At 36.8% G+C, this 18,059-nt stretch overlaps 2 protein-coding genes across 2 annotated transcripts; both read left to right on the plus strand.

Annotated features, from left to right (window-relative positions):
- The first annotated feature begins 951 nt into the window (after positions 1–951).
- On the plus strand, positions 952–8,358 carry LOC142348303 (protein-lysine N-methyltransferase EEF2KMT-like). Its single transcript, XM_075399601.1, has 2 exons — positions 952–2,741; positions 7,951–8,358. Exon 1 carries the CDS (start codon positions 1,042–1,044, stop codon positions 1,951–1,953), a length of 912 nt encoding a protein of 303 aa, XP_075255716.1. The 5' UTR covers positions 952–1,041; the 3' UTR covers positions 1,954–2,741; positions 7,951–8,358.
- Positions 8,359–8,967: 609 nt separating this feature from the next.
- On the plus strand, positions 8,968–17,476 carry LOC142347929 (uncharacterized). The gene is made up of 4 exons (XM_075399094.1): positions 8,968–8,977; positions 11,017–11,904; positions 15,786–15,947; positions 16,576–17,476. The coding sequence occupies exons 1-4, from the start codon at positions 8,968–8,970 to the stop codon at positions 17,274–17,276; spliced, it is 1,761 nt and encodes a 586-aa protein (XP_075255209.1). The 3' UTR covers positions 17,277–17,476.
- The last annotated feature ends 583 nt before the right edge of the window (positions 17,477–18,059 follow it).

Below are 18,059 nucleotides of genomic sequence, written 5' to 3' on the forward strand. Positions count from 1 at the left end.
GCACGAAAGTTCTATTCGCTAAAAAACCGGGAGGGCGGCTCAGGGAGCCAACGGAATACGACACTGACTACGCTGCGTCGCTAGCTGCTGTCGAGCCTCTTGGAAATATAGATTTCACGAAAATTCAGCTCATACAGGATAGGATTACGCAAGACGAACGTAACGCTCGGCTTAAGAGGGTGCAAGCTCGCAAAAAGGATATTCTCCGCACTTTACCTGAAGACAAACGTCGCGTTGGCGGCTTGGCATCAGAAAAAGGAACCTCAAACTGGCTCACTGCCCAGCCACTGAAACGGTACGGTTTTACTAAGACAAAATTGGATTTCCGCGACGGTTTACATTGAGTTCAATCTGGAAGCAAAAACTACGCCGATTGAATGCCATCGTGGGGAAATGTTCACACTAACCCATGGTCTGCACTGTGCAGAGCAGTGTTATACCCACATGGGGACAATTAAATTGGGGAAACGTTCTCGAAAAAAATGCTTGACGTTTGCTAGAACTTGCGAGTTTGAGCCATTATTGGTGTAAGGTGAAAATACAATGCTTTTTGCGGTAATTTTAAATACGCTGCTCTAATGTTTCATAGTGGGGGTTCACTGTTCCGTCCATTGGGTGGATCGTACCCCCGTTTCCCGCTTTATTTTAAAATTAAAAATTGCACATCAACATGCCGAACCAAAAGTAACGCTTACGGAAACATGTACTGGAAAAGTAACGCTTACGGAAAGAATAATGTACTGGAAAGTGTTGACATCAACTGCAAACAACGTGGAGGATGTTATGGAATTGCGTTAACTCCACCAAAACAAAACGAACAAAAGAACTGAAAGGGCGCGAAGAGAACCGTGGGGGAGTTCCCAGAACCTGATCTGCTACTATAAATATAGATAAATTCCTAACTATTTACTTTCGTTTGTCGAAATTATAAATTAGGAAACGATAAGTTGATGTATAGCGATGAACTTCTCCAAAACTAATACCCTCTAAAATGCCTCTAAAGCGGACTCAAACATAGTTTTTGGTTTATAGGTTCTTTGCATGGACTCCTTGATCAATCAACTTGAGCGTGGAGCCAAAATTTCGAGACATGTTGAAATATCAGCTAATTGTATTGAGCAAGTAAACGCCTGGCTGTTGGAACCAGGGGCACTGTGGAGAAAATATAAACCCAGGTTCTTTCTGGAAAATTTGATGTTGCTGGCAAAGAAAGCTGAATGTCATTCAAATTGCAACAGTGAGGCTCTGTTTGAAGTAATTGGCAGTTTTCTTTCCGAGCGCTGCATGGAACCATATTTTTGCATCTACAGACCAAGTAAACAATGCCCTTGTTGTGTAGTTGTGCAAGAGAATAACCGAGAAGTGAGATGTGGTACAACAGGTCTCTTCTCATGGCCAGCAGCGGATGCCTTTGTCAAGTCAATTGATACCTTAGATCTATGCTCTTATTTTTGTGACAAAACAATTCTCGAGGTTGGTTGCGGAGTCGGCCTTCTTGGGATTTCTTTTCTTATTTTGTGCCAACCTGAAAAGTATTTATTCACTGATATTTCGACTGATGTGCTAGAAATTGCCGACAAAAATATCAAACTCAATTTTTCGGATTCAAGTTTATCGTGTGAGTTGCATGAAAGACGTGCCAAATATGAGATATTTGAGTTAAATTTTTGTAGACCAGGCGTCAGCTATCCAGAAGCTGATGTTCTAGTAGGGAGTGATCTTGTTTATGATCCAACAATGGTGACCGGTCTAGTAATGTTTATTTGTGCCTTTCTCAAACCAACACAAGTTAGAAGTGTTTATATTGCTTGTTCAGTGAGGTCTGCGAAAACTTTCGATACTTTTATAAGCGAATTGAAATTAAACAATGTTAATTTAATTATTAAAAATTTGGAGAATACAAATGAAGAGCTGATTAAATTGGTTATCATCTCATCGAGGTGCTTCTTTTAACATGACAATGTTCTTGGCTGTTTTGAAAATGCCTTTTGTATATTCTGGGTGTAACCTGTAGTAATGATGGCACAGATCATAATGCTTAAATATTGAAATATTACTACTTAATTTAATACTTAAAGCTTTTTACGGCATAATTTATATAATTCATAAACCTTTCAGTGCGGTATAATTAATATAATGGGTAGATTTCTTGTCGTTGTCGATGAATGTGATTGCCAATGTAAAAACATAAGCTGTTACTGTTAAAATGTAGCTACTAAGCCTACTTATATGAAAAAGGTCAATTAAAAGAAAGCCCCTCCCCTAAAAGGGTAGTCGGTCTACTCGGGGGCAGCAAGTCAACTCCTATGTGTATTTATAAATCCTGACAGTAGTCAAAAATTAAAGCATCAGATGCGAAAGATGGAGAAATTCAAGCAATCAAAATATAATGTATTGTGATTATGAATCAGAAAAGAATATAGAAACATTTGGGACGACAGCCTCCCTTCCTCTACAATGGTTCCTATTGAAGCCTACACTGCAGGGCGCCGGCTCATGGAGCGCACTTATAATGTTCTACATAGAAGAATGTTCAAAATCTTAGTATGTTATCATTTTCAGGTCCTGTATAATGAATGATTACGGAAAGAGGCCTGCTCAATATCCACCTCATGATCCTTATGAATTTGACCAGAGGAAGCATTTTCGTCCTGGTGAATATCCGGATAATGGGTATCAACCTATCTATCCTTTAATGGGACATGAGCCGAATTATCCACACCATTATCCCGAGCAGAATGGTAGGTTGATTTACAATAAAGTACCTATAATTATCTCTAAATAGAAGTTAAATGCTGTCGTTAACCATCAAATTGCGGGGCTTCTACAGTAACGTATAATTATGGTGATAAAAAGACAACTTCAAAACTCATAACTGAAAACCTAAGGAAGTGAATATATGAAACCTTTGTCTTGAATAAGTCAAATAAGTCTTGAATAAGTCAAAGGAAAATGCTCTGCTATGAATCCCGCCTTGTCCGAAAGTTTGAATTTGCCTCGCATGAAAACTCGGATCTCTATTTCACATCTGAAGCGTCCAAGCAGCTGAACCTGATTAGACCAAAGCAGCGGCGTTGAAGTGGAGCTCAACTCCATTGGCATCAGGTTCAGGTCACAGTGGCACGGGACACAGAGAAACCAACAGTCGTCTTCATTGAGAACGTCTTTATAATATGATGACTTGAAAAAGAGCTAGATATGCTGATATTTTTGCTTAATAGCATTTTAGGTGATATCCGACTTTCACTACCAGGAGGTTTTATAAAAAAGAAGAAGAATTTCTTTCTCTGATACAAAATAATAATACTAGCAACACAAGGTCTAACATATATTTAGCACAGAGAGGACAGCAGACGGAACCAATTGGTTCACTTGAAGCTGCCCCAATAACATTGTATTACAGAAAATGAATAATAGTTAACTAAGTCCATTTAAGTATCCCAATCTCACCAAAGCAAGTAAAAAAAACGAAACATTAAAAAAAGAGTTACTTAAAAAATTGGAATTGTTTTTCGTTTTAGCTACCTGACTGATGTAGAGCATACTGAGAGGCTTTGAAAAGTGATGCATGATTAGTTTGAGGAAGGGGTACGTTACATTGATCAAGTTTAGGTTCTGACACCCAAGTGTCAAGATTCAATAACCCAAGATCTATGTAACGTTGACAGACTTCCTCCCCCTCCAACGAAGAACCCGCACTACTTTTGAGGCCATGAATTCTTAGAAGTTCGTTAGGAGGAAGTATGACTGATCTATTCACCTAAACTATCCAAACACAAAGTCAGTTAAGTCTATATTGCCTAGAATATATAGATCCCTTATAATATGAACAATTTTGGAAAAAAGGCAATATCTATCTCCAGAGGTGTTTCAAGAACACCGTTTTCAATCAGCAAGTTGAACAATTTAGCTCCTCTATAGGCTAACGAACATTTTTTAAACCTGTTTGACTTAGATGGCAATTTTAGAAGATTTTTTTGACCACTGCGCGTTAAACGGGGGGTTTCTTTATACTTAGAGGTTATTCAAATATTCCTCAGAATGCAATTTTCCAGCAGAACGAAGAACACGTTTCAGTAGCTCATATACGTACAGTTCATAGACCGAAAGAATTCTATTCTGGACAAAAAGATTACCAACATGCTCGTCTTTTTTCATGAAATAGATTGTACGCAAAATTTTCTTTTGAAGGAGTAGAATAGGCTTTAATGCATTCAGCGATGTACATCCATAAACTAGAATTCCATACTGATTTATGGGTTTAATGTTTGTATCATAATACCTCAGCAAGAAAACTCAAGAAACTAAGTGCCTTAATTTGCACAAAATTCCACATTGAATACTAAGTTTTTTACGAACAGTTTCGATATGGTAATTGTACTTATGTTGATTGTCCAAAAAAATTCCTAGGTACTTGCAGTGCGATTGGAAAATCTGACACAATCCAGCTATGTTTAGATAACTAGAATCTGGAGTTACGTTTTTGAAGTTAACATGCACCGTTTTCGTTAGATTCAGTGTTAATTTGTTGCTTAACAGCCAAGTGTATACACTAGATAGATCCGCTTCCAGCTCATTTTTGGAGCAGTTAATGCCCGCAATGTTAGTATCGTCAGCAAACAGAAACACGTCACTGTTATTACATGCCTTAGGGAGGTCGTTTATATAAATGATGAACAACAAAGGGCCTAGAATTGAAACTTGAGGAACGCCGTATTTTATATCAGACAGCTTAGATCTTACACCATTTTATTCAACACACTGTTTACGATTGCTTAGAAAACTTTTCATCCAATTTTTACAAGGACCCACTATATCAAACTTTCTAAGTAAGATTTCATGATCAATTGTATCAAAAGCTTTCTTTATATCAATGAAGACATTTGCCGTTGTTTTTCTATCATTGTACTCTTTTTCCGTAAATTCAGCAATGGCATCAATAGTACAATGCTTGCGCCTAAAACCAAACTGATTCTTGTGTAAAAGATTGTTGCTTTCGAGATAATTATAGATCCTGGAGTAAGCTATTTTTTCAAAGATTTTGTCCCAACATATTAAAAGAGAGATGGGCCTGTAGTCATTACAGCAAGCTTTATTTCCTGATTTGAAAAGGGGAAAAATTTTTGCGATGGACAAGGCAGTAGGGAAAATACCCTGATGGAATGACATTAGTTTTGATAGATATGGAGCAACTATGTCTTTACAAGCCTTGATTACTTTGGAACATACGTCGTCTAAACCACAAGAAGTTTTATTTGATAGGTTATCAATGACATCAGATATCTCCTTTCCTTTGCTATAAAGACCAGATTGAAAAATTAGTGTGCTGACTGAAAGCATTGCTATTTAAGGGAATTTGAACACATGAATGGACGAGTTTTTCTCCAACAGAAGAAAAAAGAGTTCATTTCTTGCGTTATATTATATGGCTTTGTTATTTGTCCGAACTCCGTTTTCAACATAGGTATTTGATCTGACTTTCGATTTTTGCCCTGGAGATCATTTAATATTTTGAAAACTTTCCTCGAGTCACCCAGACAGTTTTCAAATTTCTTAAAATAGTAATTACGCTTGCATCTTTTGCTCTCTTTTTCAACTCGGTATCTCAAAAGTAGAAATTTCTTTCGCAAACTGGCGTTATTCCGATCTTTGGACCATTGGCCATGTGCTTTATTTCTTTGGTTGATTAAATTTTTTAGATTGTTAGTTAACCATTTAGGCTGCAGATTTGATTTATGATAAACTTTCATAGGAGCATAATGATCAAAAACCAGCTGAAAACACTGTTGGAAGGAATTGAAACATTTATTCATTTCACCCTTTAATTCAATATTTTGCAACTGATGACTCAATGTAAAACAAAATATCTCTAACTTCTTTTGAGATTTAGTAAACGAGATATCTCGAAAATTTAACTCTGGTTTAAATTTGCTATGTTTGGCAACAATTTCAAGGGAAATTGGATAGTGATCTGAAAAACTTTCATCTTTGTGAGCTTTAATCTTGCCTTCCTAATTTTTTGTTATAAAATGGTCGATACAGGAATCCATAGAAGCTAAAATTCGTGTCGGATCACTATTTAGCAGCTCGAAGCCATTAATATTAATAATATTAAAATAGGCTGCTGTTAGATCATTTTTATTTAAAATGTTGATATTGAAATCACCACAAATGATAACGCTGCAGTCTTTTTTACTTAAACATTCTAAGGTTTCTTCAAGGCGTGCAAGAAACTCCATTTTTTATTTCTTGGAGGATTGTAAACAACCAATATGAAGTAGTATTTTTTATTTGCTTCTACTTTGATCAGAAGGCTTTCATCTAAGTTGCACTGTTCCTCAGCGACTAATTTTACTGCTTCCCGGCTTTGAATCATCACACCTCCTCCACGGTAGGGTCTTGTTTAGAAACGATCGTTTTATAGCCTGATAACTTGAAGCAATACATTTAAAAACAAAAAATTTTTCGCCTTTGACGGTTTCAGGTGTTGAATTTATAGTCATGTTAGAGATAATATGTAAACATGCTACAAGAACTAATTTTTCTATTGTTTAATAGCCGCCCTCATCTTCTCACTCGGCTATTATAGCGCTCCTATTTTTAATGTTAGGCTGGTATTGGTAGTGGTTTGAAGGTTCCTGGAAATTTATATGAATTTTATGCTAATTCAAGGTTTTTCATGTATTTTACTGATTTTTGGGCTAATTTTTGTGATTTTTGAGCTTTGTTTTGTTTTACTGCCTCAAAAGGCTATTGAAAATACCCCTATTACTTGAATACTTTTAGTTAACAAATGGTTACAGTTTTGTAGATATGAAGCATTTTTTTTTGTTGAGAAATATGACAAAAAATGGCGAATATTGAAACTATTTTTCTTATTTGTCTATTTTTTTCTGTTCTTTAGACAAGCTTCGTAGCCAATTATGACTTGCCTATTGCTTTGCAAGCATCTGGATACCCTATTGGCTGAAAGGAGTTTTTGTTTGGATTTTTGTGCTTTTGTAATATTAAAATTTTTTTTAACTTTTTCCAGTTTTTTTAGTCAAAGTTGTTTGTAAGAGCTTGTTTTCATGATTTGGCTTCAAGTAATTTTTAAAAATTCTCATAAGTGCTTTTAGTAGGTAATAGTTGTGTTAATGAAGTAATTTTGGCAGAGATAGTTATTTCGGTCTCAATTTATGACAGATTTTGATCAGATTTTATCATAACCTAATAGATTTGATTTTTTTACTTTCTGTTTTATGGTTTTGTTTCACGATAATCCTAAATTACTGGAGGCACGTTTTGTCTGATGAATATTTCAATGGCATTTAAGTGGATTTCCACTTCGAGTCGTTTCCGGAATTCTTCTGGCTATTTTTTTACTTCGTCGAATAAGAATTTTCGCTTTACCTTAGTTCACAGCTTGTTCAACATTTTGCTTGAAATCTTTTTGACTTCTCTAGGCTAGTTTCTATCTTCTCTCATTCTGCTAAAAGTGATTTTTAGAAGTGACATCAGTTGCTCAGCAAAGCAATTCAAAATGAACAGAGTCAGTATAAAAAATTGAAGTCAAGAAATAGAAACGGGATAAACCCATAAAGCCCAATTTTAGATGCCCGCTATTTGAACGTCGTTCCTATAAGTCTTAGTTATCATCTCTATTGCTTATTGGTATTGATAGTAGCCCCTGTAGCCTCTCTCTTAGAAACAAAAGTTTGTTCAACTACGAAATGCCATCAAATAAATTGGACTTGTACAAAAATCTTTTTTTTTTTCAATATCTTTTCTTTCAATCCCAATCATGCTTATTGGAATCAACGGCGGCTATTTTCCGGCAATCTGCCGGGTATGTTTACTTTGTCTATTATTGAATGTTTCTTGAATGATTCCTTTGGTGTTTTCAATTAGGCTTTAATAAATGTTTCGACATTACTGTCAACTTGTTTACGACTGACGTGTTTTATTTAGTTGACGGACCACCTGACTTTAGGGGAGGTCCCCCTCCAAGGGACCCCTACCCTCCACCACATAATCAGCACCCAGGTGCAATCAATCATGAAACAGGCCCGTTCCCTCCAGAACATCGCCTAGGCGCGTATCCAGAGCATCGTCCAGGTCCGTACCCTCCAAAACATCGCCCAGAACCTTACCCTCCAGAACATCGGCCAGGCCCGTACCCTCCAGAACATCGGCCAGGCCCGTACCCTCCAGAACATCGGTCAGGCCCGTACCCTCTAGAAGATCGCCCAGGCCCGTATCCAGAGCATCGTCCAGGTCCGTACCCTCCAGAACATCGCCCAGAACCTTACCCTCTAGAACATCGCCCAGGCCCGTACCCACTAGAACATCGGCCAGGCCCGTACCCTCTAGAAGATCGCCCAGACCGCCAAGTTTTATTTGATAGGTTATCAATGACATCAGATATCTCCTTTCCTTTGGTATAAAGACCAGATTGAAAAATTAGTGTGCTGACTGAAAGCATTGCTATTTAAGGGAATTTGAACACATGAATTGACGAGTTTTTCTCCAACAGAAGAAAAAAGAGTTCATTTCTTGCGTTATATCATATGGCTTTGTTATTTGTCCGAACTCCGTTTTCAACATAGGTATTTGATCTGACTTTCGATTTTTGCCCTGAAGATCATTTAATTTTTTGAAAACTTTCCTCGAGTCACCCAGACAGTTTTCAAATTTCTTAAAATAGTAATTACGCTGGCATCTTTTGCTCTCTTTTTCAACTCGGTATCTCAAAAGTAGAAATTTCTTTCGCAAACTGGCGTTATTCCGATCTTTGGACCATTGGCCATGTGCTTTATTTCTTTTGTTGATTAAATTTTTTAGATTGTTAGCTAACCATTTAGGCTGCAGATTTGATTTATGATAAACTTTCATAGGAGCATAATGATCAAAAACCAGCTGAAAACACTGTTGGAAGGAATTGAAACATTTATTCATTTCACCCTTTAATTCAATATTTTGCAACTGATGACTCAATGTAAAACAAAATATCTCTAACTTCACTTGAGATTTAGTAAACGAGATATCTCGAAAATTTAACTCTGGTTTAAATTTTCTATGTTTGGCAACAATTTCAAGGGAAATTGGATAGTGATCTGAAAAACTTTCATCTTTGTGAGTTTTAATCTTGCCTTCCTAATTTTTTGTTATAAAATGGTCGATACAGGAATCCATAGAAGCTAAAATTCGTGTCCGATCACTATTTAGCAGCTCGAAGCCATTACTATTAATAATATTAAAATAGGCTGCTGTTAGATCATTTTTATTTAAAATGTTGATATTGAAATCACCACAAATGATAACGCTGCAGTCTTTTTTACTTAAACATTCTAAGGTTTCTTCAAGGCGTGCAAGAAACTCCATTTTTTATTTCTTGGAGGATTGTAAACAACCAATATGAAGTAGTATTTTTTATTTGCTTCTACTTTGATCAGAAGGCTTTCATCTAAGTTGCACTGTTCCTCAGCGACTAATTTTACTGCTTCCCGGCTTTGAATCATTACATCTCCTCCACGGTAGGGTCTTGTTTAGAAACGATCGTTTTATAGCCTGATAACTTGAAGCAATACATTTAAAAACAAAAAATTTTTCGCCTTTGACGGTTTCAGGTGTTGAATTTATAGTCATGTTAGAGATAATATGTAAACATGCTACAAGAACTAATTTTTCTATTGTTTAATAGCCTCCCTCATCTTCTCACTCGGCTATTATAGCGCTCCTATTTTTAATGTTAGGCTGGTATTGGTAGTGGTTTGAAGGTTCCTGGAAATTTATATGAATTTTATGCTAATTCAGAGGTTTTTCATGTATTTTACTGATTTTTGGGCTAATTTTTGTGATTTTTTGAGCTTTGTTTTGTTTTACTGCCTCAAAAGGCTATTGAAAATACCCCTATTACTTGAGCACTTTTAGTTAACAAATGGTTACAGCTTTGTAGATATGAAGCATTTTTTTTTTGTTGAGAAATATGACAAAAAATGGCGAATATTGAAACTATTTTTCTTATTTGTCTATTTTTTTCTGTTCTTTAGACAAGCTTCGTAGCCAATTATGACTTGCCTATTGCTTTGCAAGCATCTGGATACCCTATTGGCTGAAAGGAGTTTTTGTTTGGATTTTTGTGCTTTTGTAATATTAAAAAAATTTTTAACTTTTTCCAGTTTTTTAGTCAAAGTTGTTTGTAAGAGCTTGTTTTCATGATTTGGCTTCAAGTAATTTTTAAAAATTCTCATAAGTGCTTTTAGTAGGTAATAGTTGTGTTAATGAAGTAATTTTGGCAGAGATAGTTATTTCGGTCTCAATTTATGACAGATTTTGATCAGATTTTATCATAATCTAATAGATTTGATTTTTTTACTTTCTGTTTTATGGTTTTGTTTCACGTTAATCCTAATTTATTGGAGGCACGTTTTTGTCTGATGAATATTTCAATGGCATTTAAGTGGATTTCCACTTCGAGTCGTTTCCGGAATTCTTGCGGCTATTTTTTTACTTCGTCGAGTAAGAATTTTCGCTTTACCTTAGTTCACAGCTTGTTCAACATTTTGCTTGAAATCTTTTTGACTTCTCTAGGCTAGTTTCTATCTTCTTTCATTCTGCTAAAAGTGATTTTTAGAAGTGACATCAGTTGCTCAGCAAAGCAATTCAAAATGAACAGAGTCAGTATAAAAAAATTGAAGTCAAGAAATAGAAACGGGATAAACCCATAAAGCCCAATTTTAGATGCCCGCTATTTGAACGTCGTTCCTATAAGTCTTAGTTATCATCTCTATTGCTTATTGGTATTGATAGTAGCCCCTGTAGCCTCTCTCTTAGAAACAAAAGTATGTTCAACTACGAAATGCCATCAAATAAATTGGACTTGTACAAAAATCTTTTTTTTTCAATATCTATTCTTTCAATCCCAATCATGCTTATTGGAATCAACGGCGGCTATTTTCCGGCAATCTGCCGGGTATGTTTACTTTGTCTATTATTGAATGTTTCTTGAATGATTCCTTTGGTGTTTTCAATTAGGCTTTAATAAATGTTTCGACATTACTGTCAACTTGTTTACGACTGACGTGTTTTATTTAGTTGACGGACCACCTGACTTTAGGGGAGGTCCCCCTCCAAGGGACCCCTACCCTCCACCACATAATCAGCACCCAGGTGCAATCAATCATGAAACAGGCCCGTTCCCTCCAGAACATCGCCCAGGCGCGTATCCAGAGCATCGTCCAGGTCCGTACCCTCCAGAACATCGCCCAGAACCTTACCCTCCAGAACATCGGCCAGGCCCGTACCCTCCAGAACATCGGCCAGGCCCGTACCCTCCAGAACATCGGTCAGGCCCGTACCCTCTAGAAGATCGCCCAGGCCCGTATCCAGAGCATCGTCCAGGTCCGTACCCTCCAGAACATCGCCCAGAACCTTACCCTCTAGAACATCGCCCAGGCCCGTACCCACTAGAACATCGGCCAGGCCCGTACCCTCTAGAAGATCGCCCAGACCCTTACCGTGAACCTCGTCAAGATGAGTACCACCAGCGCCCGCACCCACCCGATTCCTACGATGAGGCATATAATCACGGACCTTACAGGCCTGGTCCTAGCCAACAACCCATGAACTTCAATCATCGGAATAGTAATCGTAGAGACGGGTTTAGATCACCACCCAATAAACGAAGAGATAAAGACCGTTCTTATCGTCATGAAGGGTACGATCACCGTGATGGGTTCCCTGGGTTTGGCCACCAAGGTAGAGGTGCTATACAAGAGGTGTACTCGGGTAATGTGACAGCTCAGTCCACGAAACAGTATACGTCCTTTGGCATGGTCGAAAAGGAAAAACCGAAAGTGACTGCTCCGAAAGACAAGCCATTCGAATGTGAAGTTTGTCAGAAAAAATTTACAACTGCAACAGGTAACTGAGCTATTTTTTACGACACGATATCAATTTTTATTCGCCACAACGCTTTCGCAACATATCTTTGTAATAATCTCTCAAATGCTATTTTTAAGCACTCAGTTTCTCAGAATCCAATGAATTTGAATTGTGATGGGACGCTATCTTTCTAAGATCTGTTCACACATTTTTATGATTTTTGAAGTCCAATTGGAGTTGTGATTGTGGTCATCCCGAAACAGGAAGTAGAGCGAAAACGCAAGTAATTTTGCGGCTTGATTTCCGCCCCTTTATTCTGAAAGTAGAAAGAGAACGGTGTTTGTACAGAAATTTTCCTTCAGGATTCATTTCGCGTGCAGCAATTTGACTTTGCGTTTACTGTCAAATTTTTTTATTGGTTTTCTAAATCTTTTCCGAATCAGTTCCTAGTCATTTCTTTTTTAAGCCAATAAAAATTGTACTTCAGGACTTGTCCTGCTATGTTTTTACAATCCAAAGATTTTGAATGTATTGTAGCGCTGTCTTTTCCACATTTTTTTTTGCTTTTTGATGTTAATGAGAAAACAATTTTTTGTGGTGATTTTAGTCAAACGGCAGTAGTAACGGGAGTGATAAGGGGATTATGTTTGAAGCGTGAATTTGTCCAACTACATTAAAGTGGTATATGGTGTTTGAACAATTTTTATGTTTCGAGCAAATTTTTTCCTTGTGCGGCAAATTGACCTCTGCTTTCATTCTTTTTCCTCCAGTACTATTAAAAAGTTACAGATGATTTCTAATTGCGTCTATTTGCTTTTGATTGCAGGCCTCAATGGGAAGTTAACGCTTTGTATGACACACTCTTTGTTGTTATAAAATATTTTTTTCAGTTTTTATCTGTAGGTTGAATAACAGATCTCATCGGTTGCTAATAAGGCCTAAGTGAACCAACTTAACCGATCGTTTCAGTTCATAGCTGATGGTTCACTCTAACTCCGGTTTTTAACACCACTTTAAAACTTATTTTAGTTTCGCCTTGCACTTTGCTGTCGGATCAATTAGTCTAATTAAGGGCAGTTCTCATGGGTTGCTTGTGATACAGAAATTAGCGTAATAAGGGTTCAAGTTCATAGCTAACGTTTTTAAAAAGCTGCGAAGAGATAGCTGAAGGTATTATTGTTTTCTTCTTGGTTTTTATTTCGTCAAGATTTTTGACGACCATATGACGTCAGAAAAACTTTCGATCTGCCTTTTTTCAGTAGTTCATGCAATTTCAAGTGAGTTGCGTATATGACGTCAATTTTCAATCTTAATGAAGCGAGTTCTTCGTTCATTCGCTTGACTGAGTTTTTGGTCACACGTGACTTACCGGGTTAGCAAAAAAGACTTCCTCACTCTCATATCGAGTTTTGCTCACCTCAATTCAAGGAGATGAGGTCAAATGTTTTGAGAGCTGTTTTTGGCAATCTGTCAGCTATATTTTTTACTTGACATTTATTGTTTTCAAAATAATATTAGCGAATTTTCAAGCTTTTCCTGTATTTGCATTGTGTTCCTTATGAAAGAATCCAATAATGAAACGTCTCATCTGTTGTTAACTAGGAATAGATAATTCTTGTTTTTGGATCAACTTCATAGCTAATGGTATTTATTAATAGCCGCCCTCATCTTCTCAGCCGGCTATTATAGCGCTCCTATTTTTTTTTTACTTCGTCGAATAAAAAAATGTTTCGCTTTACCTCATTTTGCCGCCTTTTCAACATTTTGCGTGAAATCTTTTTGACTTCTCTAGGCTAGTTTCTCTCTTCTCTCATTCTGCTAAAAGTGATTTTGAACATCAGTTGCTCAGCAAAGCAATTCAAAATGTACAGAGTCAGTAGAAAAAATTGAAGTCAGAAATAGAAACGGGATAAACCCATAAAGCCCAATTTTAGATGCCCGCTATTTGAACGTCGTTTTTATAAGTATTAGTTACCTCTCTCTAATGCTTATTGTTATTGATAGTAGCCCCTGTAGCCTCTCTCTAAGAAACAGAAGTATAATCAACTACGAAATGGCATCAAAATAAATCGGACTCAAAAAATGTTTTTGTACAAAAATCTTTTTTTTTCAATATCTTCTGTTATTTCAATCCCAATCATGTTTATTGGAATCAACGGCGGCTATTTTCCGGCAATCTGCCGGGTATGTTTGTTTTTACGCTTCGTTTTTGAGCAACATTACCGAATTTTTTAGTTGTCCTGTATTTATGTTCATTTTTTATCTTATCAATTGTTTTCATTAGGGCAGGTCTCATCGGAGGCTAGTAAGGCATCAATGAACGTAATTAATGGTTCATGCTCATAGCTAGTGGTATTTATGACAGTTCCACCGTTCGTTTTCAAAAATATCCGAGTTTTTAAGTTTTTCCTGTATTCGTTTATTATTTTGTCTTAAGAGTTAATTAATTAACCCTATTAGTGATAGGTCTCATTGGTTGCTAAAGAAGCTGAGATCAATGGGTAATCTTTAGAGAAACTGGTGCTTGTGAGTTTTTCAATTTCTAGCTATTTTTTCAGTTTTGTCTCTTAACGAATTGAATTAATGACTTGATATAATTTAGTGGTTTTCTTTACTTTGATACCAATAGTTTTTTTTTCAGAAATATTGGTGGGTTTTGTTCTGTGTTTATTCGTTGGTTTTCTTGTCTTGTTTCTTAATCACAGTAATAAAGTTTTAATTGGTCTTCTAATGCTGCGTAATGGAGGTCAATGGCTTTTGGGCAATCAGATTAATTGATTTAGATACCATTTCATTTTTGAAAAGTTTTCATGAATTTTTGAATCTTTGCTGTCCAATTCATCCTTTCTTCACCAAGTGAAATCCATAAAATAAATTTTATCTTGGCTTCTAAGGTTATATGGTGTTTGGTAATTGAGAATTTTAATTCATATTTATGTCTTACTTTGAGGCCTTTAATTTTTGAAAACATTCTGATTTTCCTCAAATTTATTGTGGTCAATTCCTTTCTTTGTCTCACGTTGATTTTGGTATGCTTGTTTTGTGGTATACTAATATAAAGGATGCGTAGTGTCAATTGTTCTAAAATATTGTAATGTTTGGTCATTTTTACGGGAAGAATTTTCTGAAAATTGTTTTTAGGTTTTCTTGTTGCGCATCTGTCATTTACTTTTTTGACTGTCAAAGTCTGATGTTGTAAAAATGTGATGTTCAAGTTATGAGTTAAATCAACTCTATAGATTGTATTTCAGGACTTGTCCTGCTATGTTTTCTAAATTGTTTCATCTTTCGATAACCTTTTTATTTTTACCCAACTCACGACTTTCGCGCTTGACGTCTAACCCACTCACCGTTTCAGCTGAGTTGTTTATTTTCTTTCACTCATTGAGTTTTGCAATGCAGTGAGTACGGTCACTAGGAAAAATCAAAAGAAATGGGATAGACCTATAAAGCCGGGTTATTGAACTATAGTGCATTAAGTTATCAGAGTTCATTGGAGCAATTCGTCGCTGGCATTAGTATTAGCTTAATTGCCATGAGTTGAGAAGCCGAATAAAAGTATAGTTGTGCAATCTAACTTAAGCTGCTGACTGAATGAGAACATTTTTGACACTTAGAATAAAAGCCATCAATTTGTACTTTTCATTTTCTGTTTCAATCCTGATTGGTTTTATGGGGAAGGGGGGCTGTATTCCTGCAATCTGCTGGCTATGATTTTACAGTGAAATGCATCTTTATGAGATCTAAAAGAAATTGTATGAGTCTGAATTACGTTTTCTAAAGTATAGACTTTTGCTGCTGCTCATTTGAAATAGAGGAAATGGTGCTGACTTCATTTTTATATGATTTCGGATATCGCCGCAACCCATCGGTAAGGTCTGTGAATATCGTTTCGTTGAAATTAAGAGTTTCTCTTTAAGGTGCTGAGCAGCATAAGGCGAATGCGCACCCTGAGAATACAGACAACCGCGCCACTCGATGTGAAGTATGTGCCAAGGTATTCCTGACTTACCACCAGTACTACCAGCATCGAATCACAGCTCATGAGTTCCACGGTGAGGCTGCAGGTGTCCGCACTTCAGGTTAGAAGATCAATCACAGCACAAAGTTTCTCGAATTTATTTGGTCCGTTGGATAGGGTCTAGGAAATAAACCCCCACGGAAAAATACCCCCACTTAACTTTAGATAGGAAATAAACCCCCACGGAAAATAACCCCCACGGAAATAAACCCCCACGGAAATAAACCCCCATTTTAAAATTGAATTTCGGTCGTGATAATTTGTTCGGTTGTGATAGTTTCATATCAAGTCCCATGGGCCGCTGAGGCATGGCCATGGCCCGCGAGGCATGGCCAAACGCGCTAAATACGCAGCTCTTTAATAGTAAAGTGGGGGTTTATTTCCGTGGGGGTTTATTTCCTATCTAAAATGATGGGGGGGTTTATTTCCGTGGGGGTTTATTTCCTATCTAAAATGATGGGGGGGTTTATTTCCGTGGGGGTTTATTTCCTATCTAAAAATGATGGGGGGGTTTATTTCCGTGGGGGTTTATCTCCTATCTAAAATGATGTGGGGTTTTTTTTCCGTGGGGGTTTCTTTCCGCAACCGGTTGGATAAAACTACGCGTTTTGTTGCCCATGTTTCCTTATCTATGCGTTCGAACGAAATTAAGAGATTTGGATTAAATTATAAGTATTTTTCTGATTCAGGTGTTGTGGAACCTCAGAAACTGAAGGTTAAGAAGCCCAGAGCTAGCATGCCAGCACCCCGCGATGCCAGAGACGGGTACCTATGCAACCAGTGCAATAAGGTGTTCCCCAAGTACATAGGCTACGTTACCCACGTGAGAGCCAAACACAACCAGCTTCGAAACGTGCATGTATGCAAAAATTGCGATTCGCCATTTTATTCTCTCCGAGAACTCAACAATCATTTCTGTGTCTACCCTGAAAATACAGAAATATTTCAATGTCCGGACTGTGACGTCAAAATGACGTCACAAGAAAAGTATGAAAAACATTGGCATTTTACGCATAATAAACACAATTTGTTTAATTGCGAAATTTGCAAGAAACCGTTTTTGGAGCATTCTGCCTACACGCAACATAAAGAGGCACACAAACCGGGAGACGAAGATAGGTACACGCTTTTGTGCAACTTCTGCGATCAGAGGTTTGACCGGGCTGCAAATGTTGAAATTCATATGAAGAAATACCACAACAACGAGAGCACGAAGGTGCCCAAGGTATGCAACCGATGTTACTGCGATTACAATTCGACTAAAGTGGACGTTGCTGGTTTGTGTGACAAATGTGTCAGCGAGGACAATGAAAAAGCGAATCAACAGGTTGCAGAACCTAACAGTTTTCCCTCTTCGGATTTTGCTGATGATATAATTCCCAGTATGTAAATTCAATAAATGCTACCCTTTGTTGTTGTTCGTTATTGTTTCTGGTGAACTTAATCCCTTCTCTTCACAAGTTAACGCCAATTCTTCATCAATAATTGCTTCGAACCGTTTCAGTCGAGTAAAAACTAGGAGGCTCGGTGATGTGCGTTTGCACATGAAGTTCCGACCCCGCTCATCTACATTTTGCACTTGATTGTCTACCAAATGAGGAAGAGATTTAAAAAAATAACATATCAACATATCGTTCAACAAACTACTAAATGAGTAAAACAACCGAAGGGCCGATGAAACTTGAGACTATCATAATATAACTACCAGAAAAGACGGCGATGAAAATCAAATAATTACAAATATTAATTACGGCCAAAATTCGTCCATTTTTCAAAACAACTAATAACCAAATCAAAATGGCATAAGATAAAATTTATACTAAAGACTATCATTTACTTCATTAGAGAAAACTACGGGACTTTTCCTCAATGCGACTTGGTAACAAGTCCACAAGAAATGAGCAAAATGGCAAATTTTGAAAAAAAAAACGTGGCTTTTTGAAAAGAATTAATGTCAAACGGATTAGAAACATTATGCATCGAATGAAATCATTGAGAGAATCTTTTATACCTTCATAGAGAGCAATTGAAAACTCTCATTATCATGGATATGTCATTTGACAACAAAAAACGACAAATACAGGCAAAAGAAAAAAAAATGCACGAAAAATTTTTTAAAAATTTACACAAAAAATTTTCACGAAAAACGATTCCCCAGCCAATTAAACATTCA

Source organism: Convolutriloba macropyga, chromosome 10 (genome assembly GCF_964194025.1).
Source record: "Convolutriloba macropyga chromosome 10, txConMacr16.3, whole genome shotgun sequence".
NCBI lineage: Eukaryota > Metazoa > Xenacoelomorpha > Acoela > Convolutidae > Convolutriloba > Convolutriloba macropyga.